This window comes from Eretmochelys imbricata, chromosome 6, assembly GCF_965152235.1.
Source record: "Eretmochelys imbricata isolate rEreImb1 chromosome 6, rEreImb1.hap1, whole genome shotgun sequence".
Lineage (NCBI taxonomy): Eukaryota > Metazoa > Chordata > Testudines > Cheloniidae > Eretmochelys > Eretmochelys imbricata.
The window spans coordinates 27971547-27996980 of record NC_135577.1 but is presented as its reverse complement, the minus strand read 5'-3'; the positions used below and the strand labels follow the sequence as shown (position 1 = coordinate 27996980).

Genomic DNA, 25434 nt, shown 5'->3' with positions numbered 1-25434 from the left:
ACTTTGTCCTTACCCATAACTATTTTACATTTGGGGACAAAGTATACCTTCGAATCAGCGGCACTGCTATGGGTACCCACATGGCCCCACAGTATGCCAACATGTTTATGGCTGACTTAGAACAACACTTCCTCAGCTCTCGTCCCCTAACACCCCTACTCGCACTACATTGATGACATCTTCATCATCTGGACCCATGGAAAAGAAGCCCTTGAGGAATTCCACCATGATTTCAACAATTTCCATCCCACCATCAACCTCAGCGTGGACCAGTCCACACAACAGATCCACTTCCTGGTCACTACAGTGCTAATAAACGATGGTCACATAAACACCACCCTATACCGGAAACCTACTGACCGCTATTCCTACCTACATGCCTCCAGCTTTCACCCTGACCACACCACACGATCCATCGTCTACAGCCAAGCTCTATGATATAACCGCATTTGCTCCAACCCCTCAGACAGAGACAAACACCTACAAGATCTCTATCAAGCATTCTTACAACTACAATACCCACCTGCGGAAGTGAAGAAACAAATGGATAGAGCCAGAAGAGTTCCCAGAAGTCACCTACTACAGGACAGGCCTAACAAAGAAAATAACAGAACGCCACTAGCCGTCACCTTCAGCCCCCAACTAAAACCCCTCCAACGCATTATTAAGGATCTACAACCTATCCTGAAGGATGACTCAACACTCTCACAAGTCTTGGGAGACAGGCCAGTCCTTGCCTACAGACAGCCCCCAACCTGAAGCAAATACTCACCAGCAACCACATGCCGCACAACAGAACCACTAACCCAGGAACCTATCCTTGCAACAAAGCCCGTTGCCAACTGTGCCCACATATCTATTCAGGGGACACCATCACAGGGCCTAATAACATCAGCCACACTATCAGAGGCTCATTCACCTGCACATCCACCAATGTGATATATGCCATCATGTGCCAGCAATGCCCCTCTGCCATGTACATTGATCAAACTGGACAGTCTCTACGTAAAAGAATAAATGGACACAAATCAGATGTCAAGAATTATAACATTCATAAACCGGTTGGAGAACACTTCAATCTCTCTGGTCATGCGATTACAGACATGAAAGTTGCGATATTACAACAAAAAAACTTCAAATCCAGACTCCAGCGAGAGATTGTTGAATTGGAATTCATTTGCAAATTGGATACAATTAACTTAGGCTTGAATAGAGACTGGGAGTGGCTAAGTCATTATGCAAGGTAACTTATTTTTTCCTACTCCCCCCCCCCCCCCGACGGTCTTTTAAACCCTGGATTTGTGCTGGAAATGGCCCACCTTGATTATCATACACATTGTAAGGAGAGTGGTCACTTTAGATAAGCTATTACCAGCAGGAGAGTGGGGTGGGGGAAGGTATTTTTTCATGCTTTGTGTGTATAAAAAGATCTTTTACACTTCCCACAGTATGCATCCGATGAAGTGAGCTGTAGCTCACAAAAGCTTATGCTCAAATAAATTGGTTAGTCTCTAAGGTGCCACAAGTACTCCTTTTCTTTTTATTTATATAAGGTTATCTTAACACTTGGCTTAACAGAAATGGATCACTAAAATGCATTGAAATTGCACTAAAAACAAGTAAGGTCCAAATTTTAGATACCTGATCCTGCAGGCTCTAAGTCAGATAATTTTAATCCCACAGGAATCTATGCTCTCACTGGGGCACTGCACATGTGCCACTCACTACAGGGTAGGGCCACTAGCAGGAGTAAGGGTTTACAGCATCAACCTCAGAAGCTGTGGTAACTAAATCCTACTGATTCACTATACTATTGTAGGTTTCAGAGTAACAGCCGTGTTAGTCTGTATTCGCAAAAAGAAAAGGAGTACTTGTGGCACCTTAGAGACTAACCAATTTATTTGAGCATGAGCTTTCCTGAGCTACAGCTCACTTCATCAGATGCATACCCATGAAGTGAGCTGTAGCTCACGAAAGCTCATGCTCAGATAAATTGGTTAGTCTCTAAGGTGCCACAAGTACTCCTTTTCTTTATACTATTGTATTTTTCCTAGTTAAAAAACCAAACATGGAGTTGTTGTGGCACCTTAGAGATTAACCAATTTATTTGGGCATAAGCTTTCGTGAGCTAAAACCGACTTCACCAGATGTATGAAGTAAAAGATACAGGAGCAGCTATAAACCCATGCTCCCGCCCCTTATGACCCGGACGCGCGCGGAGCCGCGAGCGCGCGCCCCTCCCTGCCGCTTTCTCCCGCCCACACCGAGCTGCCCTCGCGCCTTGATTGGCTAAGCGCTCCTGCGCCGGATAGTCAACATGGCCCGCGTGCAGAGCCGTGGCTGTAGCTCCTTGCTGGCCAATCGAGGTGGGCTTTACTGTGCGGGTTGCCTGAGCGTCGCCCAATGGGAAGCGGCCTTCTTGACGGCAGCGCAGCCCAAAAGAGAGAGTCTGCCTGAGAGGAGCTTGAGCGCCGCTGGTGGGGCCGTGAGGAGACGAGAGGCCCGGGCAGGTGAGGGTCGCTGGGGCTGGGCCGGGCGCCTTGTCCTTTCCCAGCCGTAGCTGGGAGGGAGGCTGAGGGGAGCGTTATCCGCGGGAGGCCCCCTGTCTGGGAGCGAGGCCCGCCCGTCCTCCCTGTTCGCGGTTGGGGCGGGCGGAAGCGGCCTCCCTAGCCTGGGGTGGGGCTCCGGGAGTGGCGTGGGAGGCCCGGGGCTCCCTACTGGAGCGGGGTGGGCCTAACTCAGAGCGGGCATCGCTGCGCGGAGCTTCTTTCGCTGTGCCGGGAAAGTTCGGCTTCGCGGGGCGGATGTGGGGGGCGCCTGAGTGATCGGTAGGCCTGGGGTGAGGCTCCCCGGCCCCGCGTGCTTCCGCTCTGCTCCCTTGCGGGGAGGCCGGGGCCCGGGGGCGCTCCTTCCCCACCGCTCTGTTCCCTTCCCTGCCACCCTGTCTCTTCTCCGCGTGCCCTGGACAGGGGGTTCGCTTCTTCTACGCCCCTTCCCCCGTGCGCGCTGCTGCCTCTCCCCAGGCATGCTGAGCGAGTGCGGAAGAGTCTGATTACCCTACTCAGTTGCTAGCCGCATTGAATAGCCTCAAGGGGGCTGGGCGTTGCTCTTTGAGACGTTCACAGCAGAAGGGCAGAGGAACAAGTATAGAGACACTAGGGGAAGGAGAAAACAGATAAATTATATAAGTCACCTTGACTTATTGCCTGCTGTGTGGCAAGAGTAGACCTTTAAAAGGAGTTTAAATAAGGGCAAAGAAGAGGTCATGTGAACCAGCTTAAGGAATTTCTGTCCAGTCCCTATTTTTAGTCCTCTTAAGTTTCCCCAGTAGGAATATAAAGTTGATACTTGGTTGCTGCCTACAGAGTTATGTATAAAACGTTTAACACAGAAGTTGTAACTTTTCTCTGTGGTTTGGTTTATCCATGAGTTGGGCCCTACCAAATTCACAATCCATTTTGGTCAATTTCATGGTCTTACTATTTTAAAAATTCTATATTTTATGATTTCAGTTATTTAAACCTGAAATTTCATGGTATTGTAATTGTAGGGGTCCTGACCCAAAAAGTTGCAGGGGGAGGCTGTGACAAGGTTATTGTAGCAGGGGTTGTGGTACTGCTACCCTTATTTCTGCACTGCTTCAGGTGGTGGCACTGCCTTCAGAGCTGGGCGACTGCTGGCTGGGAGCCCAACTCTGAAGGCAGAGCTGCCACCAGCAGCAGAGTAGAAGTAAGGAGGGCATGGTATGGTATTGCCACCCTTACTTCTGCGCTGTTGTCTGCAGAGCTGGGCCCTCAGTCAGCAGCCGCCACTCTCCAGCCGCTCAGCTCTGAAGGTAGTAGCACAGACGTAAGGGTGGCATGGGTATGGCATTGCCATCCTTACTTCTGCATTGCTGCTGGCGGGGCACTGCTAGCCCACAGCCACCACTCTCCAGCTGCTCAGCTCTGAAGGCAGCACAGAAGTAAGGGCAGCTATACCATGATCCCCTTTAAAATAACCTTGTGACCCCCCCCCCTGCAACTCGTTTTTGGGTCAGGACCCTCTCTCAGTTTGAGACACTCTAGTCTCCCCCATGAGATTGGTATAGTATAGGCTAAAAGCACACAAGACCAGATTTCATGGTCTGTGATGTGTGTTTTGTTTTTGGGGGAGGTGGTGCCAGCCTGTGGGACCCCCCAAAGCGTGGGACCTGGAGCGGTTGCCCCAATTTGCTGTCCCCTAGGGGTAGCTCTGATGCCTAAGGGCCAACCAAGACTGGGGGCTTATTGAGCTAGGTGCTGTAGAAACAATAGATGGTACCTGCTTACAAAAATGCTTACAGTCTAATTCAACAAGACCTGCATGCACATGTGGGTATAAAACAAGTAGAGTGATCAAGGGGGGAGGGATAGCTCAGTGGTTTGAGCATTGGCCTGCTAAACCCAGGGTTCTGAGTTCAATCCTTGAGGGGGCCATTTGGGATCTGGGGCGAAAATTGGGGATTGGTCCTGCTTTGAGCAGGGGGTTGGACTAGATGACCTCCTGAGGTCCCTTCTAACCCTGATATTCTATGATTCTATGGCATTAGACATGGTGGTTATGCTGTTTGTTTCCTTTTTGAGGGTGTGTGTTTGCTTAGGAAGGGATAATCTAAATGGAGATAAGAGGGAAGGGAGGAGGGGGGCAGGGGAGTAAAGGGGTAAGAAATTAGATAGGTGTGGATTGAGGTTTAGAATGGGGGGGGGGGGGATTAGGAGGTAGGGGAGGGTTAGAATAAACAGCCAATGAACTCAGGGGTGGAGCAAGTCCAGACAGAACTACAGAAAGTTCTCTGAGCAGCTGTGTTAGTCTGTATCTGTAAAAAGAAAAGGAGTACTTGTGCACCTTAGAGACAAACAAATTTATTAGAGCATGTGCAAAGGTCCAAAGGTATGCTTTGGCTTTTTGGCTGCTTCTTCCCCTACTGGCTGGAGTCTCGGGGCTGACTCTTACAGAACCCCCATGATGAGGTGGGAGACGGGAGGCACCACCTGAGTCCTAGTGCACCCAGAATGGGAGGATTCTCCCCTGCACAATTCTGGATCCAGGGGCTAACTGAGTGGAGGGGTGGTCTGGTCCTGACTGGGCCTCATTTTACCACTCTTCCCAGTGCAGAAGGCTCAGCTTCTTCCTCTGTGCATTGGTTTACATGTAACTGTAAGGACTAGAAAACCTTAATTTAAACAAAATGAAAGCTTTCTTTTTCAAAATGCATTCCCTCTTGTGGGGTGGTGCCTCCTGACGTTAAGCTTGCAGGACCTTTTTCAAAGCTGTGCCCATTAGGGGTGAACAAGCCCTCCCTTCTGTGGCTGACTTTTGTTTTGGGGCCCTACATGGGATGAGACCCTCCCCTACCCCCCAATCATTTCCATTCCTATGCTGCTTCAACTAACCTGTATTGTGTCTGGTTTGCACTAGGCAGACTTTAATTGCAGCCATGTTTCCTAGGACTAGTGAGGTGGGGTTTTTTTGTTTTGTTCTTCTTTGTTTTAATATTCTGTCACTAATGACCGTAACTTGTCCTGCAAAGTTTATTGGTGGTGATGCCCAAGAAATAACTCTCTTGATTCTAAGTTCCAATATCTGAGTAGCAACTGTTACAAAACTGTAAACTGAGCTTGCTTATCATGGAAATAATTATGGCAGTAAACATGGAGACTCTGTGATATCACTTAATTTCTCATTGAAATGCACTCTGATTGGTTGTCTGACTTGCATTTGAAAACACCTGATTCTATCATACTTAACTCTTCAAGAACATTCTTTTAATATTTGTCCCTTCAACACCTAAGACAATCACAGGCAATTCTGTGATCTTTGTAGGAAGAGCTTTTTTTAAAAGTTGTACTATTTTTTTTTATTCCTGTGCGTCTCTTAAGTTTTCTCTAACTGGAAGAGCTCTGTTTGAAAGTCCCTTTTCAATAAGTTTTGAAACACTGGGTAAGTTCCAGAAGACTAGAATAAAGCTAATGTTGTGCCAGATTTTAAATAGGATAAACAGGGTGACCTGGGTAACTATAGGCAGGGCACGAGTCTGTCACATAGGTCACGGATTCCGTGACTTTTCATGACCTCCATGACTTCTGTAGCAGCCGGTGCTGGCTCAGAAGCACAGCAGTTTGGGTGTGTGGGAGGGGCAGAGGGTTGGGGAGGTGCGGTTCCCGGCCAATGGGAGCTGCGCAGCTAGTGCTTGTGGCAGGAGCAGTGTGTGGAGCCCCATGGCCCATCTGCCGCCTAGGAGCTGCAGCACCTGGAGCTGGGTAGGAAGCCCCCGCTAACCACCTCCAGCACCAGTGGGGTCCTGGGCCAGCGCCCCCGGACTGTCTTCCCGCCCCCCCCCCCCCCCCGAGCACCCGCAGCCCCCCATGCAAGTTTTAGTTAGGGGTATATAGTAAAAGTCATGGACAGGTCATGGGCCGTGAATTTTTGTTTACTGCCCGTGACTTGTCCATGACTTTTACTAAAAATACCATGACTAAAACATAGCCTTAATTACAGGCCAGTCAGCCTGACATTGATCCCTGGGAAGATAATGGAGCAGCTGATATAAAATTCAGTTAATGAAGAATTAGATGAGGGTAATATAATTAATGCAAATCAACATGGATTTATGGAAAATAGATTCTATCAAACTCACTTGATATCTTTTTCTAATGAGATTGCAAGTTTGGTTGATAAAGATAATAGTATTGATCTAATATACTTAGACTTAGGACCCCATGACACTTTGATTTAAAAATTAGAATGATATAAAATTAACATACACATGTTAAATGAATTTGGAGATGGCTAACTAATAGGTCTCAAAATATCCATTTCATGATATTTCCCATTTATAATTATATGTTTCTATTGGGTCCTGCAGGAATCTGTACTTGGCCCTACACTATTTAACTCTTTTATTAATGACCTGGAAGAAAACATAAAATCACTGATGAAGTGTGCAGATAAGACACACACTGCGGGAGTGGTAAATAATGAAGAGGAAAGGTCACTGATACGGAGCCATCTGGATTGTTTCAGAAGCTGTGCTCAAGCAAACGATGTCTAATATGGCTAAAAGTCAGTATAGCCTATATTCTTTGTTCCTAGACATATATATTGACAGGATGGAATGCTCTATCCTGGGAAGCAGTGACTCTGAAAAAGATTTGAGGGTTTTGGTAGATAATTAGCTTAACATGACCTCCTGCAATGTTTGGAGGCATAGACATGGGAATCTCGAATAAGAATAAAGAGGTTATTTTACATCTATTTGGCACTGGTACAACTGATGCTGGAATAGTGTGTCCTGCTCTGGTGCTTGAAATTCAAGAAGGAGGTTGATAAACTGGAGAGAGTTCAGAGAAGAGCCATGAGAATGGTTAAAGGATTAGAAATCACACCTTATAGTGACTGAGCTCTTGAGTCTGTCTATTTAGCTTAACAAAGACAAGGTTAAGGGGTGACTTGTTTGTAGTCTGAGTATCTAAACAGAAAATAAGTATTTAATGATGGACTCTTCAGTCTACCATAGCGGTTCTCAAACTGTGGGTTGGGACCCCATAGTGGGTCACAACCCCATTTTAATGGGGTTGGCAGGGCTGGCGTTAGACTTGCTGGGGCCTGGGACTGAAGCCCGAGGGCTTCAGCCATGGGCAGAGGGTTCAGGTTACAGGCCCCCCCCCACCTGGAGCTGAAGCCCTTTGGCTTTGGACACCTCCTTCCCCCGCTCTGGGTGGTGCGGCTCAGGCTAGCTCAGGCTTTGGTCCCTCTTCCTGGGGTCATTAGTAATTTTTGTTGTCAGAAGAGGGTTGCAGTGCAATTAAGTTTGAGAACCCCTGGGAGCAGAGAAAGGTATAATGCAATGCAATGGCTGGAATTTGAAACTAGACCAAGTCAGACTGGAAATAAGGCATACATTTTTAGCAGGGAGAATAACTAATCATTAGAACAGTTTACCAAGGGAAGTGGTGGGTTCTCCATCACAAATAATTATTAAATCATGATTGAAAGTTTTTTTCTAAAAAATATGCTGCAGAAATTTTTTTGGAAGTTCTGTGGCCTGTTATATCGGAGATCAGAGTAGCTGGTAACAATGTTTGCTTCTGGCCTTGGACTCTGTGAATGCCCTAAATTTCTAAATTCTGACACCTTGAATTTCTAGGAGATATGTAAGTGCTTGATACTAGAATATTGCAGCAGGGGTTGTTGTCTTGATTTTAATTTATACCTACCATGTAGGAGATTAGCCTTCCTCAGAGCTTGCTTGACACATGGCAACAGTCAAACTGGGCCTTAGGCCCCAATCCACAAAGGTACTTAGGCACCTATATCCCAGCCTTTGGCTCCTAAGTAACAATTGTAGGCTCTACTGTGATACACACAACTCCAACTGACTTCTGTAGGGGCCTAGACTTGGTGTCTTGAGTTTTCAGGGTAAACATTCTCTAGGTGCAGAAGTTTCTGCTTCTGGACACACGCATTGCTGCCTCACTTTAGGTTTCCTGAACCTAAACCTCAGATCAGTGCACGAACCAGGGGAAGATAGGCATTCTCCCGCCTAGCTCCCATGCGGAGCTTGATAAGGTAGGTGTCCTCAGAGGCTGCATACCACATCAGGTTTCATTCAAAATCGGTCTGCTGAAGGAGGAAGAGGGGGGTGGTGCTCACCTTAACTTCTAGCCCATTGGTTAGAACACATACCTGGAATGTCGGAGACCTGGGTTCAGTCCCCCCCACCACCTCCTGGCCTCATGAAGGGAGAGGATATGAACAAGGGACTCCTACCTCTTAGGAGAGTGTTCTAATCGCTGAGCTGTGGGATATTCTTATGTAGGGCTCCCTAAATAGCTCCTTTTGAAGCTATTCCACTTGGGATGAATATGCAAATAGTCATTGGGTTAGAGACAGAATAAGATTATAAACTGGTGTTTAGGGCCAGGTATGAGGTTTAGTGTGGGACAAGAGATAGAAGGAAATGCTGGAATACTGCATGCTTTCTCTCCTCAAGTTAGGAAAGAGTATGGGAGGGAAAAGACTAGGAAGTGGGGGGAAAAGGGAAACCTTGATCATTAAAACTTCTGAGTCAGGAGTATTTCAGCTCTTTAGTTGTACTGCCCTTTGTCAGGTTTGTGTTTAAGAATATGTATGTGTACTCCTGTTTGGGACAGGAGGTGAATGAGATGACTAAGTACTGGGTAACAGAAGAGGAAAAAATACGTTCTTTTAGAAAAGGAGCGGGGAACCTATATAGGAGGTTTACCAAATAGAACTATCTTACTGATACTTAACCTAGGTTTTAACACTTTTGTTTTTAGTATATAACTCAGGTTTTATGATGCCAGAGGAACAGATTACAGGCTGCAATACTTCTAAGGGATGTAAAGAGCTATTTAACCATTTAAAAACAAATATTCCATGAGTTCACATCATAGAACAGCTGCTCATAAACTTACATTCAGATGTGATGCTTGGTGTGAGTAGTCCAGTGAAAGATGTACAGTACATAAGATCCTGCTGATGGCTGTTGGTATATTGACTGTTCCTTAGCAGATCCTGCAGCTATTATTGCAAGCATCTTCAGGTTTTAATCGGATTTTGATACTTTTATATAACAGTATTTTGTCTCCTAAACATTTTATATTTTATTTTGTAGGTGGATACAAGCATACAGATGGCAGATAACAGGTAAGTCAGAATGCTCTCAATATCTGTTCTAAACAGAAATGATTTGCTACTTACCTGTCTTCAGAGCTCACCAGTATCTTAGTATGTGATTCTTTCATGAAACTTGGCAAATCAAAAATAGAGAAGGTTAGCCAGAACATTTAATGCTTTCTCCCACACAAAAAAGGAAAATGAATTGGTGCATGGGAAGCGAAGAATGTTGCACAAATGGTCATGTGTAAAATCACTCTGTTCTTAGTATTGTCTACTTCTGAGGGCATTCTGCACCTAAAAATTCTGCGCACAATATTTTAAAATTCTGCAAAAATCTGCCAATTTTATTTGTCAAATAAATGTGGAGGCTCCAGCATGGCATTGGGGAGCACAGGCACTGGCTGCACAGAGGTGGGAGATCACTGTGCAGCCTCCACCCCCCCCCCCCATCCTCCCTTGGCACATCCTCCCTTGGCACACGGGCTCAGCGGTGAGGCTGAACCCAACCATGACGCAGTGCAAGGACAGGGCCAGCCCTATAGAAACAGCCCAGGGTCCTGGCCCTCCATGCCAGTTGTGGGCAGGCAGGCTCAGCAAGGCAGGATCCTAGTGTGGGGGAATCCAGGTGTGGGTTGAGAGGGTTCTGTGGGGAGCAATCTGGATGCGGGTGACCCGGTGGAGGATCTGGGTGCACAGGAGCTTGTTGGAGGGTTCTGGGTACGACAGTAATGGGACTCTGTAGTGGGGGGTCCAAGTGAAGGTGGTTTGAATTCAACGGGGGTGGGTCTGGGTTGCAGGGGGGATAGAGCTTGGCAGGGGGGTCTGGGGCTCAGTGGAGGGTCCAGATGCTGGGAGGGAGTGGGGCTCCAGTAGGGGATCCAGGTGCAGCTAGTTGGGGCTCGGTTGAGTGGGAATCTGGGTGTGGGGGGCTCGGGGCAGTGCAGGGGAAGTGGGGCTGATCGGAGGGTTCTGACTGCCGGGAGGTGGGGTGAGGCTCAGCAGGAGAGTCTGGGTATGAAGGGGCCTGGCTGCACGGGGGTTGGGCGGATAGGGGAAGCAGCTCCCTGTACAGGGATCTCACTCCCTGCAGCTGAGGAACGATGGGTGCAGGAAGCAGGGGAGTTTGCAGAGCTTCCTACAGCCAGGGGAGAAATCTGCGGGTGGGTCTGACCCAACCCCAGATGCTGTGCAGGGGAAGAGGAAGTCCCCTTCTCCCCAGCCCAGCCGGGAATAGCAGCAGAGCCCAGCACAGGGAAGGAGCCACCTGCCAGGTCTTCACTGTGGAGCAGGGGGCGGGACTGGGGATTTACCTCTCTGCCAGCTGCTCTGGGCACCCGAAACATACTGCTGGGGAGGGCTGCATGACCGCTCTTGTGGCTTCCGTTTGTTTCCCCCATCAGAAAGTCATTTTTCTGCAGGGAAGCAAAGAAATCTGCAGGGGACATCAATTCTGCGCATGTGCCGTGGTGCAGAATTCCCCCAGGAGTAATTGTCTAGACTCTGAATAAAGTATATTACAATTATCTTAAATTTTAGATGGACATTTAGAAACAAGGAAGTGATTTTATCAACATAGTAGTTTAAGTGGTACAAGTACTTTTTTCAGTTTGCCGTTAAGATAGGTTTTTTTTTGTTTTTTTTAGAAGACAACCTGAAATTGCAACTCTTTTCTAATTTGTTAAAAGTAACTGCTTTTACTGCGATTCAGAAAAAATCCCTCTTGATCCGAGGTTTTACAGGTATAGGGAAATAATCTGAGCTTTGAGGTCCTGTGCTGTATTTAATTCTTCTGATTGCATGCTTTTGTAGAGTCCCAATATTGCTCTTGCCTCAGTTGGGAGCGAGTCCCCTGTGTAATTACTCTGTTTTGTACTAATAAGATGTTGCTTATATTTTAAATTTCTGAGGGGAAAGAACATATAATCTTGATCTTGTAGATAGCTGGATGTGATGCACATAACATTATTCCTACACATGAAGGACTTTGCTTCCACCAAAATGTAATGTTCTAAAACTAAGTTTGTGAACTAGAGTTTTTAGTAAAAATACACTTGTCTCTGAAACAAAGTTTACATATTGATAGCAAAGGTTCAGCTTTAACTCACTTGCCCTAACAGCTCTCTTTTTTTACCATCTTTAGGGCAAATCTGATTCTCAGATTTCTCTAACTGTGGTAATCAGAGTGTCTTCTTTGATTATTTAATTAGAAATATATTCAGTACATATGAGTAGGGAAATAATATAAAACACTGCATCTGGCATGTATTTTTTTACTTTCTAAGTTTCATAGCTGCTAGTGTATCACGGCCCTACTTAACGTGCGATATTGCGGAATCTGCAATTTCCGTGATATTAGGCTTCCAAAGCAGTTTTGACAGTGGGAGGAGCACCAGGCGGCCAACAGCGGAAAAGTAATGGACCACAAATAATATGGACCATTATTACTTTTCTGAAATTTCCCATGGGTTGTTTGCAACTTGGCCACAATTTTTTTGATAATCATCCTGCAATTCAAGTAGGGCCTTACATATTGTGCATTACAAGCATATGAACACACTGCCCTGAAGAATTTACAGTCTAGTTAATAAACAAGAGCTTATGAAAATGGTAAAAAATACATTCCTTGCATTTGAATTTAGAGATGATTTTTTCAGTGGATTCCCAGACTGTGGTCTGTGAACCACCAGTGGCATGGGGAGCACTTGCTGACCAGCTACATGGTGCTGGTCCCTTCTTGTCTACAGCAGCTAAATTGAGTAAAAGATGGCTAAAATACTTCCATTTCCCTGTGTCACTTTTCTGTGTAAGTAATTGCTGTAGCTGCAACAGGGTTGTTATGTGGTTGTGAATGAGTGAGGAAGTAGTCTACACAAGCGCAAACGGCAGTGGAGATGGTTCACAAGATTACCTTTTAATAAGATATGGTTCACACTGTGTGATAAGGAACCACTGACACAGGCCAGTCTGCACTGCGGGTATTAAGAGACATACCTGCTTACGTTTGACCTCTCTGCGCCTTCAAGTCTAAATTATGTTGCTGGGGAAGCTTTTATAGCCAGCACATCTCCCAGAATTTGGTTTTAAGGGGTTCATATTATTTTTTTCTTTGTAAACGTAAACCTTGATTGTCCCTGAATTTAGGTTATCCAAATTTTAATAAATCCCCAAATATGCTTTTCTGAAATTCTTCTTCTCGCAGGACTTTCTGGGTGTTCTGTTTTAGATTCTCCTGTACAGAGAGGCTTTGAATGATCAGTTTTACCTCTTTCTCCTTCCCTCACCATTTAAAGAGTTTGGATTGCTCCCCACTCTTAGATGAAAATCAAATAAGCCTTGCACTCTCAAGTGCCTTGTGTTGCAACATCCTCCTGGCCAAGGGAGGATGCATGCAGCTCCAGGGTCACTCAGTTCATGTGAGAACCTTCCACACAAGGAGTTAGGTGCTGACTCTACAGCTCTGTCAGCTTCTTTCTTTTATGAGAGAAAACAATTAGCTTGATATCCAAACTCTGATATCCAGGTCTCAGCCATCTGAGCACAAGGTACTGATGACAACAGATGTCTTTTAATGGGATCTGCATATTTTAAACTTTTGCTGTGCATCATACTTTAAAAACAGCATTCCTTTATATGTAATATAAAATACTTTTAGTAATTTCATAATTAGATGTAGTAACAAATATTGAGCTGGTGTTACCTTTTGGTGTGTAAATCTAACTTTGGCTTCTTTAGTAAAGCAGAAGATGCTGCCTCAGATTCTGTGGAAGCTGCTAAACATGCAAGTGATAAAAAAGGTAAGTGTGAATAGTAAGTAACTGTATAAGGTTACGCTAGTAGTGGTAAGCCTCCTGTTTCTCTTGTACACTGAAATCATTTTCTATACAACAAAGTGTTTACATCCAAAATTGTGTATGCATGTGTATATTTAAGGCTCTGGTAGTGACCCGTAGTTAAGGCTGAGAGGCCATTTCTAAGTTTTGACCAAATCAGTTGATCCAATTTTGTTCAAATGTGAAAACCTTTATCTTTGATGAGAACACTTTGCAACTAAATAAAATGACGACAAAATAGAAACTTCAGACTGGGCTTGTAAAGCTCTGGCAAGTTTCTTCAAAGTTTGAAGATGATTAGTTGCATATCTTTAAAGTTATGAACATTTTAAAATGGACAGTCTTTTGTGTACATCACATCTACAAATACATTAGAAGCAAGAGGAAGACCAAGGACCGTGTAGGCCTGTTACTCAATGGGGGGAGGGGGGAAACAATAACAGAAAATGTGGAAATGGCAGAGGTGCTTAATGACTTCTTTGTTTCGGTTTTCACCAAGAAGGTTGGTGGTGGTTGGACGTATAACATCGTGAATGCCAGTGAAAATGAGTTAGGATCAGAGGCTAAAATAGGGAAAGAACAAGTTAAAAATCACTTCAACAAGTTAGATATCTTCAAGTCACCAGGGCCTGATGAAATGCATCCTAGAATACTCAAGGAGCTGACTGAGGCGATATCTGAGCCATTAGCGATTATCTTTGAAAAGTCATGGAACAAGGCGGGGGAGATTCCAGAAGACTGGAAAAGGGCAAATATAGTGCCCATCTATAAAAATGGAAATAAGGACAACCCAGGGAATTAAAGACCAGTCACCTTAACTTCTGTACCCAGAAAGCTAATGGAGCAAATAATTAAGCAATCAATTTGCAAACATCCAGAAGATAAGGTGACAAGTAAATGTCGGCATGGAAATGTCAAGAACAAATTGTGTCAAACCAGCCTGATAGCTTTCTTTGGCAGGGTGTTTCTTGACTTTAGTAAAGCTTTTTATACTGTCTCACATGACCTTCTCATAAACAATCTAGGGAAATGCAACCTAGATGGATCTACGATAAGGTGGGTGCAAAACTGGTTGGAAAACCATTCCCAGAGAGTAGTTATCAGTGGTTCACAGTCATGCTGGAAGGGCATTACGAGTTGGGTCCTACAGGGATCTGTTCTGGCTCTGGCTTTGCTCATATCTTCATCAGTGATTGGTATAGAGAGGACACCGATAAAGTTTGCAGATGATACCAAGCTAGAAGGGGTTTCAAGTGCTTTGGAGGATAGGATTAAAATTCAAAATGATCTGGACAAACTGGAGAAATGGTTTGAAGAAAATAGGATGAAATTCGATAAGGACAAATGTGAAGTACTCCATTTAGGAAGGAACAATCAGTTATGCACACACAAAATGGGAAAATGACTGCCTACGAAAGAGTACTGCAGAAAGGGACCTGGGGGTTATAGTGGACCATAAGCTAAATATGAGTCAATAGTGTAACACTGTTGCCAAAAAAAAAAAAACCCACCATGATTCTGGGATTTATTAGCAGGAGTGTTGTAAGCAAGACATGAGAAGTAATCTTCCGCTCTATTCCGCACTGATTAGGCCTCACCTAGAGTATTGTGTCCAGTTCTGGGCACCACACTTCAGGAAAGATGGGGACAAATTGGAGAAAGTCCAGAGAAGAGCAACAAAAATGATGAAAGGTCTAGAAAACATGACCTATGATGGAAGATTTTGGGGGGGAGGGAGATAGAGAAGACCGAGAGGGGACATACCTTTTCAAGTACGTAAAAGATGGTTACAAGGAGGGAGAAATTGTTGCACAGGCAACCTTAATACTGGCATTGCATAATCTGGGTGCTTTGCGACCTTAAATTTCTTTCATAGGTGTTTTTGGTAAATTTAGAAATACATTTGGGCCAGCACCAAGCACCTAAATGCTTTCAAAACTATATTTTAAAAAAGCGGCTTTTATGCTTAAAGGCCAGCAGTGGAAACCACATGCTTCATATCAGGCTTCCAATCCCTACTATTAAATTGAATCAAAAATCTTTCCAAGGCTTTGGAAGTCTTAAATTGCGTGTGAAGCTTATTAAATTTGAGCAGGCCACTAAAGGGAGAGAGTTAAAAAAGCATAGATTTTTCTGGTAAGAGTACCTTGCTGCTTCCCATGGAGAGTTTAACTTTGGGAGCAATGCAATAGATCTGAACTCCCATAGTGGGACATGGGAAAACATGATCTTTCAGGTAATTGGCTCCACACCATCTGAGGAGTTTGGTAAATTGTAACCAGAATCTTGAATCGTATATGGAAATGAACAATGGCCAGTACAGTGCTCATAGGACCTTGCCATGCTCAAAGCTGGGCTGCTACATTCTGCATTACTCAAAGCTTTTGACAGTTTTCAAGGACAGCCCAGTTAGTTTGCAGCCTGGCCAAAAATATAACACAGCAGTTTTCTGTTCTCTTCCCACTCCCACCTCCTTTTTAAGACTGGCTCAAGCTCTTTAGCCAGGCTTAAATGGAGGGTAGAAAACTTTATGAATCCACCACGCCCTGAACCTTGATTGCAAAGGTTGGCCATGCTTCTCAACTGGAAAAGATGCAGTTGGCATCCTCAAGTCATTCTCATATGCAAACTAAGGAAATGTGGCCTACATGAAATAACTATAAAGTGGGTGCACAACTGGTGGATAGAACGTACTCAAAGATTAGTTATCAATGGTTCGCTGTCAAATTGGGATGGCATATCTATTGGGGTCCCAAAGGGGTCAGTCCTGGATCTGGAGCTGTTCAATATTTTCATTAATGACTTAGATAATGGAGTGGAGAGCGTGCTTATAAAATTTGCAGATTACATCAAGCGAGGAGGGGTTGCAAACACTTTGGAGCACATGATTAGAATTCAAAATGACCTTGACAAATGGGAGAAAAGGTCTGAATTCCCCAAGATGAAATTCAATAAGTAGAAGTACAAAGTACTTCACTAAGGAAGAAAAAAAATTCAAATGCACAAATACAAAATGGGGAATAAAGTGGTGTTGAAAAGAATCTGGGAGTTATAGTGGATCACAAATTGAATGAAAATCAAGTATGTGATGCAGCTATGAAAAAGACTAATATCATTCTAGGGTGTGCTAACAGGAGTGTGGTATATAAGACATTGGAGGTAATTATCCCACTCTACTCAGCACTGGTGAGGCCTTATCTGGAGTACTGTGCCCAGTTCTGGATGCCAGATCTTAGGAAAGATATGGACAAAGTGTACAGAGCGTGGAGGAGAGCCACAGAAAATCTAAAAGGCTTAGGAAACCTGTTGTATGAGAGACCGATTTGGCGGGGGGTAGAACCCTGGGCATTTTTTAGGCTTTAGAAAAGACTGATAAGTCTTCAAATATATTAAGGGCTGTTATAAAGAGGACAATGATCAATTTTCCTCCATGTTTACCAAAGGTAGAATAAAAAGTAATTGGCTTAATCTGCAGGAAGCGAGATTTAAATTAGGAAAAATGTTGTATGTGTAAGGATAGATAAGCTCTGCAATAGGCTCCAAAGGGAGGTTGTGCAATTCCCATAATTGGACGTTTCTAAAAACAGGTTATACAAACACCTGTCAGGGATGGTGTAGGTTTACTTGGTCCTGCCATAGCACAGGGGACTAGACTTGATGACTTCTCAAGGTCCCTTCTGTGCTACATTTCTGATTCTGGGATTCTCCATATGCATTCTCCTGCCCATCAATATTGCTTCTCTTTCTGGTTTGAGTCTGAACCAATTTTACTGCTGTTGACAGTTCAGCACAGTAGCGATTATAGTTATGATCCAGGGGTTCAATAATATTGCTTAATGGTGCTACCAAAATATTTAATATAGCACCAAATCAATCCAAATGTATTAAGAATGTTTTTATTTTCATAGAAAAGCTAGCAGATCAAGTCATGCAAAATCCACAAGTCTTAGCAGCACTGCAGGAGCGACTTGACAATTCCTCTCACACTCCTTCAAGCTATATTGAAACGTGAGTACAATGCATATCAGACTTTCAGCAAGACTGAAAAAATAACAGACCAGATTTACTATTTAGTCAGAAAAATAGAAATGGCAGAGTAAGGAGTGTTGCTGCTTTAATAGATGGTGCAATGGCCAACATCTTAGAGAGGATGACACAAATTGTCCTAGATCAGTTCCACAAACTACTAACTTAAGATTGCATCCTGATAGGAGAGTAGTTCACTTCAGTGTTTAGTTTCTTAACTTGACTTGGCTTTTATGTCAAACTTCAATTCCCCTTAACTGGGTTTTAGATCACTTCTCTGAGGCTATGTCTACACTACGAAATTAGGTCTAATTTATAGAAGTCGTTTTTTTAGAAATATATTTTATACAGTCTATTGTGTGTGTCCCCACTGAAGACCATTAAGTCGGCGGAGTGCATACACAGTACTGAGGCTAGCGTTGACTTCCGGAGCGTTGCACTGTGGGTAGCTATCCCACAGTTCCCGCAGTCTCCACCGCCCATTGGAATTCTGGGTTGAGATCCCAATGCCTGATGGGGCAAAAAACATTGTCGCGGGTGGTTCTGGGTACATGTCGTCAGGCCCCCTCGCCCCCCTCCATGAAAGCAACGGCAGACAATCGTTTTGCGCCTCTTTTCCTGGGTTACCCGTGCAGACACCATACCACGGCAAGCATGGAGTCAGCTCAGCTCACTGTCACCATATGTCTCCTGGGCGCTGGCAGATGCGGGACTGCATTGCTACACAGCAGCAGCTCATTGCCTTGTGGCAGCAGATGGTGCATTACGACTGGTAGCCGTCCTCGTCGTCTCCTGGGTGCTCTTGGCTGGCCTTGGTGAGGTCTGTCGGGACGCCAGGGCAGACATGGGAGTGACTCAGGTCATTCTCTTTAAGTTTTATCTAATGGAGATTCAATCCTGCCTGGAATATTTGCAGAGGGATAGCTCAGTGGTTTGAGCACTGGCCTGCTAAACCCAGGGTTGTGAGTTCAATCCTTGAGGGGGCCATTCTGCCTCAGGCTGCTGTCCCAGCCAGCAGCACCACGAGCACCCAGGAGACAACGACAGCCAGCAGTCGTACTGCACCATTTACTGCCAGCCTACCCCTTGCGCCCCCCTCCCTCCCTCCGTGAAAGCAACAGCCAACAATTGTTTCGTGCCTTTTTCCGTGTGGGCGCCATATTGCTGTCAGCATTGTCATCCACTCGCTGCTTCCGCTGCGACTCTGCGCTCCTGCAGACGCCGTACCACGGCAAACATGGAGCCCGCTCAGATCACCACAGCAGTTATGACTGTTCTAAACACCATGCGCATTATCCAGCAGTGTACGCAGAACCAGAATCTGCAAAAGCAGGCGAATAGGCAATGGCAGCGCAGTGAGGAGAGTGATGAGGACATGGACACAGACTTCTTTCAAAGTATGGGCCCCGGCAGTGTGGACATCATGGTGATAATGGGGCAGGTTCATGCCGTGGAACGCTGATTCTGGGCCCAGGAAACAAGCACAGACTGGTGGGACCGCAGTGTTGCAGGTCTGGGACTATTCCCAATGGCTGCGAAACTTTTGCATGCATAAGGGCACTTTCATGGAACTTTGACTGGCTTTCCCCTGCCCTGAAGCGCCAGAATACCAAGATGAGAGCAGCCCTCAGAGGTCACAAGTGAGTGGTGATAGCCCTGTGGAAGCTTGCAATGCCAGACAGCTACCGGTCAGTCAGGAATCAATTTGGAGTGGGGGCTGCTGTGATTCAAGTAGCCAGCGCAATCACTGAGCTGCTGCCGCCAAGGGTAGTGACTCTGGGAATTGTGAAGGTCATAGTGGATGGCTTTGCTACAGTGGGATTCCCTAACTGTGGTGGGGCAATAGATGGAACCCATATCCCTATCTTGGCACCAGAGCACCAAGGCAGCAAGTACATAAACTGAAAGGGGTACTTTTCAGTGGTACTGCAAGCACTGGTGGATCACAAGGGATGTTTCAGCAACATCAACACGGGATAGCCGGGAAAGCTGCATGAAGCTCGCATCTTCAGGAACTCTGGTCTGTTTCAACAGCTGCAGCAAGGGACTTTCTTCCCAGACCAGAAAATAACCATTGGGGTTGTTGAAATGCCTATCGTTATTCTTGGGGACCCAGCCTACCCCTTAATGCCATACACAGGCAGCCTGGACAGTAGTCAGGAGTTATTCAGCTATAGGCTGAGCAAGTGCAGAATGGTGGTAGAATGTGCATTTGGACGTTTAAAAGTGCGATGGTGAAGTTTACTGACTCAGACCTCAGCGAAGCCAATATTCCCATTGTTATTACTGCTTGCTGTGTGCTCCACAATATCTGTGAGAGTAAGGGGGAGATGTTTATGGCAGGGTGGGAGGTTGAGGCAAATCGCCTGGCCGCTGATTACACACAGCCAGACACCAGAGCGGTTAGAGTACAGGAGGGCACGTTCTTGGGCTTCTGGGTGAGGAGGCCATGGAACTTGGGGAGGAGGGCAGTTGGTTACACAGGCCGTAGCGGGGGTCTGTGCTCATGCTGCCTTTCCTGCACCTCAACCGTACGCCGGAGCATATCCGTTTGATCCTCCAGTAGCCTCAGCATTGACTCCTGCTTTCTGTCAACAAGCTGATGCCACCTATCATCTTCAGTCCGCCACCTGTCCTCACGTTCACATTGTGCTTTCCTGGACTCTAACATTGTCTGCCTACATGCATTCTGCTGGGCTCTTTCAGTGTGGGAGGACTGCATGAGCTCAGAGAATATTTCCTTACCAGTGTGTGTTTTTTTTTTTTTTTTTTTCTGCCTTCTGATCTTCGCTAGCCTCTGGGAAGGAGATGATAGTGTTAGCGTTGAAACATTTGCAGCTCTGTGTGTGTGGGGGGGAGGGAGAGTAGTAGTTAAAGACACATTTTAGAGAACAATGGGTAGACTCTTTCAGGCTAAACCTTGCTGTTAACATTACATAGCACATGTGCCTTTGGTACAAGGTCGCATTTTGCCTCTTATATTGAGGGTCTGCCGGTTTGGTGTGGGAGATCGCACACGCAGGGCCAGCGAGCAACAGAATTCGGCTTGCAGGCAGCCATGGTAAATCACAGTCTTTCGGCTTCTTTAACCTTCATAACTTGGAAATGGTTTCAAACAGCAGTGCCCTCATTTCCCATACCAAACAGCTGTTGGGTTGGTGGTTTAAAAGGAGGGGCTGCAGTTTTCAGGTTAAAGTGCAGCACAAACCAACTTAACCCCCCCCCCCCCACACACACACACATCCAATTCTCTGGGATGATCACTTCACCCCTCCCCCCACCTCTGAATGTCCCCTTAATAAAATTCCCGTGTTTCAACCAGGTGACCATGAATGATAGCCCTCTCCTGCGGATAACACGGAGATAAAGAACGGATGTTGCTTGAATGCCAGCAAACACCGGGACCATACACTGCCATTCTGTTATGCAATGACTCCAGACTACATGCTACTGGCCTGGCTTGGTAAAGTGTCCTACCATGGAGGATGGAATAAGGCTGCCCTCCCAAGAAACCTTTTGCAAAGGCTTTTGGAGTACCTCCAGGAGAGCTTTATGGAGATGTCTGGGGATGGAGTGGAAATCCTCCAGGGACATGTTAACAGACTTTTCCAGTAGCTGTACTGGCTGCAAATTAATCATTAAACACGCTTGCTTTTAAACCATGTATTATATTTACAAAGGTACACTCACCAGAGGTCCCTTCTCTGCGTGGCAGGTCCGGGAGCCTGCCTTGGGTAGGTCTGGGGTTACTGGCTCAAGGTCCAGGGCAAGAAACAATTCTTGGCTCTCAGGGAAAACAGTTTCTCTGCTTGCTTGCTGTGCGCTATCTTCAACCTCCTCATCACCTTCCTCATCCCCAAAATACGCATCCCTGTTGCGTGATAATCCATTGACAGAGTCAAAGCACAGGGGTGGGGTACTGGTGGCTTCACCCCCTAGAATGGCATGGAGCTCATCGTAGAAGCAGCATGTCTGGGGCTCTGACCCCAAGCGGCCGTTAGCCTCTCTGGTTTTTTGTAGGCTTGCCCGAGCTCCTTAAGTCTCATGCGGCACTGCTGCGGGTCCCTGTTAAGGCCTCTGTCCTTCATGCCCTTGGAGTTTTTTTTGAAATGTTTGGGCATTTTGTCTTTTGGAACAGAGTTCTGATAGCACAGATTAGTCTCCCCATACAGCCATCAGATCCCGTACCTCCCGCTCGGTCCATGGTGGAGCCCTTTTGCGATTCTGGGACTCCATCATGGTCACCTCTGCTGGTGAGATCTGCACTCACCTGCAGGTTGCCATGCTGGCCAAACAGGAAATGAGATTCAAAAGTTCGCAGGCCTTTTCATGTCTATCTGGCCAGTGCATCTGAGTTGAGAGCACTGTCCAGAGCGGTCACAATGAAGCACTCTGGGATAGCTCCCGGAGGCCAATACCGTCGAATTGCGACCACACTACCCCAGATTCGAAACGGCAAGGTCAATTTCAGTGTTGATCCCATCGTCGGGGGAGGAGTACAGAAATCAATTTTAAGAGCCCTTTAAGTCTAAGTAAATGGCTTCATCGTGTGGACGGGTGCAGGGTTAAATTGAAATAATGCTGCTAAATTCAACCTAAACTCGTAGTGTAGACTAGGGCCCAGATTGCTTCTATCATCATCTGTCTTCTCACTGGGTTATGCTTGGTTTTTAGAACTGAGTTCTCTAGGGTCAGTACTAGGATATAAAGTGAAGGTTCAACACTTCTGGAACTTTTCTTTCTGTGTGAGAACAGGCTAATCTGTTCAGGGAAGCTTTTGGAGGTTTGGTTCGTATCTGGGAATTTGGCCTTTGTTTTGTCAATGTATATATTTATATACACTTCTATCCCGATGTAACACGGTCCTCGGGAGCCAAAAAATCTTACCACGTTCTAGGTGAAACCACGTTATGTCAGAGTAGAGGGATTAGAGTGTACAAGGAATAATGTGCTTTTGAAATTTTACAAGGAAAGATATATTTTTATTCCTTTAGGATAAAAATGTTTGTAAACTTGCAAACTAAATCATTTTTGTTAGTAGGGGCAGAGGGTCTCAGGCAGGGGAGCATGAGGGAGGCAGGAGCTGAGCGAAGCAGTAGCAAAACCGCCCAGCCAGGCGGAACGTGCAGCACCCCCTGGCTAGGGCGCGGAGTTGGGGTCTGGGCTGCAGCACAGACCTGCTCCCTCTGACTGCAGGCACCCGGGCTGGGGCATGAACTTCCAACCATGAGCCACCCCCAGGTCGCTGCAGCCTGGCCGAGCCCTGCTGCAGCCCCGCCACGCTGCCCCTGCATGTCTGAATCGACCCCTGTTCCCGTTCTCCCCCATGGCCCCATTATCCATCCTTCGGCCCTGGCCCGACACTCTTAACACACTGATGCGCTGATCCACTGGAGCGCGCAGCCCCGCCCCCCAGAGCATTGCTTTACTGTGTTGTATCTGAATTCACATTATATTGGACCGCGTTATTATCGGGGTAGAGGTGTATTTCAGGGTACAGCCCATGAATACATGCTTTTCTCTACAAAATACACAATTTTCCATAGAAGGGTCGTTGTAATTGCACAAACTTGGATGTAAAAAAAAGTTATTTTCTGCCATCTGAAATATTGGGGAGGTTGATGGTCTAGGGGATGGAAGATAATAGTATCAAGGACAACATGGATAAGAAAAGATTCTTATAAAGCTTTTAAATGCCTTTTAAAAAAGGAACGTGTATGTGTGGGGGGTTTTATGAATAAACTAAACCTTCCTATGACTAAAGAGTATAGCTATAATATCAGGATAATGTACAATGAATATTAGATGTGAAGAAGCTAACCTTCTAGACTTACAGAGCTGTTTATTTCTAGGTTACCAAAAGCAGTAAAAAGAAGAATTGATGCCTTGAAACAACTCCAGGTGAAGTGTGCCCATATAGAAGCTAAATTTTATGAAGAAGTTCATGATTTAGAGAGAAAATATGCAGCCCTCTATCAACCCCTCTTCGATAAGGTAGGAAGACTATAATGATCTTCTCAAAATTGCTGTTTCTCTAATTTCCTTTGTTTGGCGGTACATAGAGAAGAGTAAAATAGAAACAAATTATCTCTCCTTTCCCTGTATTTTTTTTCCCTCCAGCTGCCTTAAAGCAAAGCTTGGATTACCAATCTAGAACTCTAGCCCTTGTTCTTTTCTCATCCTATCAGATGTTCCATATTGTAAAAACTATACTTCCAGTGATAAAGGCTGGAGTTAATTACTCCTTTAGTACCTCTGAAGAGGAGAACTGCTGGAGAGCTGTGTAAAGCACTCTTTTCTACTCCTCTGATTGTATTAAAAACTCGAAGACTTGTAGACAATTTGTCCTTTTTCAGGATTCTATAGCAGATGCAATCGCATATCTAAAGCATGTTTTTGATATCACTACTCCAGCATCAGTCAGCCAGTTAGATCTTCTTCTGCAAGGTCTGGCATGCAGACAAGTTGACTATATGTTAAAAAACAAACAAAACCTCCTAAAGGAATGAAACGGATTAACAAAACAAGGCAATACCTGGAAAATCCCTGTCAGATTCCTGAACTTGTTACTGGGTATAAAAGAAGGTATATAGTGTATATAGCATATCCTATACTTCGGCTCTTGGGTTTATTAGAACTGTACTAGATAGTACATTTTAGCAACTTTTCTAGATCCCAGCCTCCTCGCTTTAAAAATTGTTTCAAAAACCAAAACAACATACAAACCAAACTGATGCTATGACCATATTCATAAGTCACGCTTTCTTTGGTTTACATTCAATAATGAGAAAATAGCAAAAACCTTTCAGGAGGTGGAGGGGGGTGTTCATTTTTTCTTAAATGTAGACCTCTACACAAAGTAGACAAAGATTCTTCTCTTTGACAGAAGAATTCCTTTAATTGATGGAGAACATTCTTTAGTACAACAGACTGCATGTTAATGTCAACTTTTGGTTCTTACCTCAGTTTTAGCTTTGGGTAAAAACATTTACCATGTTAGATATAAATAATAATGAACTCTTTTTGGAGACAATTTCATCCTCTATCTGTTCGTGTCGTCTTTTTCTTTGCATAGCTAATGCATTTTTCTGTATAATCGATAGGATTATAATTGAACTTCTCTTAAATGTGAAGTGTATTTGTGGCCGTGAATTTCCTGACATTGACCATATAAAAAACACTTCAGTTTTTGATAGTGGGACAGATTCTCAGATGGAGCACAGCTTCTCTACTCTGGAGCATTGGCAGAATCTGGCTCAAGGAGGCTCATACTAGTGTTGGGGAATCTTCTGGTGACGTAGAGCTAGTATACTGGTTTTGCACTAGCTCTACTTGCTTTTGGCCAAGTGAATGTGGCTGGTGCTTTTACTAAACCCTGCTGGTCTCTGGCTGCATTTTCAGCCTCTTGGTGGTGTTGGCAGCCTGTGTAACTTCAGCCATTAGGCTGCTCCAAAGTTAAGTTGAGGACTTGTCTGGTACAGAGCCAGTGAAAAAGTGAACTTCATACCATCTTTGCAGTCTCCATCTTTCCTCTCCAGTGCTGTGATCCTCTGCTGTGGCTGAGGATTTGGCTCTTTTGTATGAAACTTTTTCTGCTCCCCTGTTGTGTGTAAGGATCTCTAGCAAAAGTGAAACTAATGCCTGGTTTATACTAGGAAATTAAGCGACAGTTATACTGACCTAGGGGTATGAAAACTCAACACCTCTGAGCTATGCAGTTAAACCAACCTAACCCCCACTGTAGACCGTGCTAAGTCGATGGGAGAAGCCTTGCCGTCAGCGTAGGTAGTATCTTCCCTGAAATGCTATAGCAGCACAGCTGCACTGCTATTGTGGTTTATTTGCAGACATACCCCAACTGCTATGCAAGAGTAGGAACAATGAGACTGTATTTGATGGAACTTTTTTTTTATAG

At 45.1% G+C, this 25434-nt stretch overlaps 1 protein-coding gene across 5 annotated transcripts in view; it reads left to right on the top strand.

Moving 5' to 3' along the window:
- Positions 1-2302: 2302 nt before the first annotated feature.
- NAP1L4 (nucleosome assembly protein 1 like 4) overlaps positions 2303-25434 on the top strand; it is a 57617-nt gene continuing 34485 nt past the window's right edge. For 3 of the 5 annotated variants that reach the window (XM_077818290.1, XM_077818291.1, XM_077818288.1), the window contains exons 1-5: positions 2401-2510; positions 9659-9690; positions 13396-13457; positions 17402-17501; positions 23372-23513. In XM_077818290.1, coding sequence (XP_077674416.1) covers positions 9677-9690; positions 13396-13457; positions 17402-17501; positions 23372-23513 — 318 coding nt within the window. In that variant the 5' untranslated portion in view covers positions 2401-2510; positions 9659-9676. Of the gene's footprint in view, positions 2511-6925; positions 7084-9658; positions 9691-13395; positions 13458-17401; positions 17502-23371; positions 23514-25434 lie in introns of those variants that run through there. The other 2 variants (XM_077818292.1, XM_077818289.1) reach the window with 2 other exon arrangements.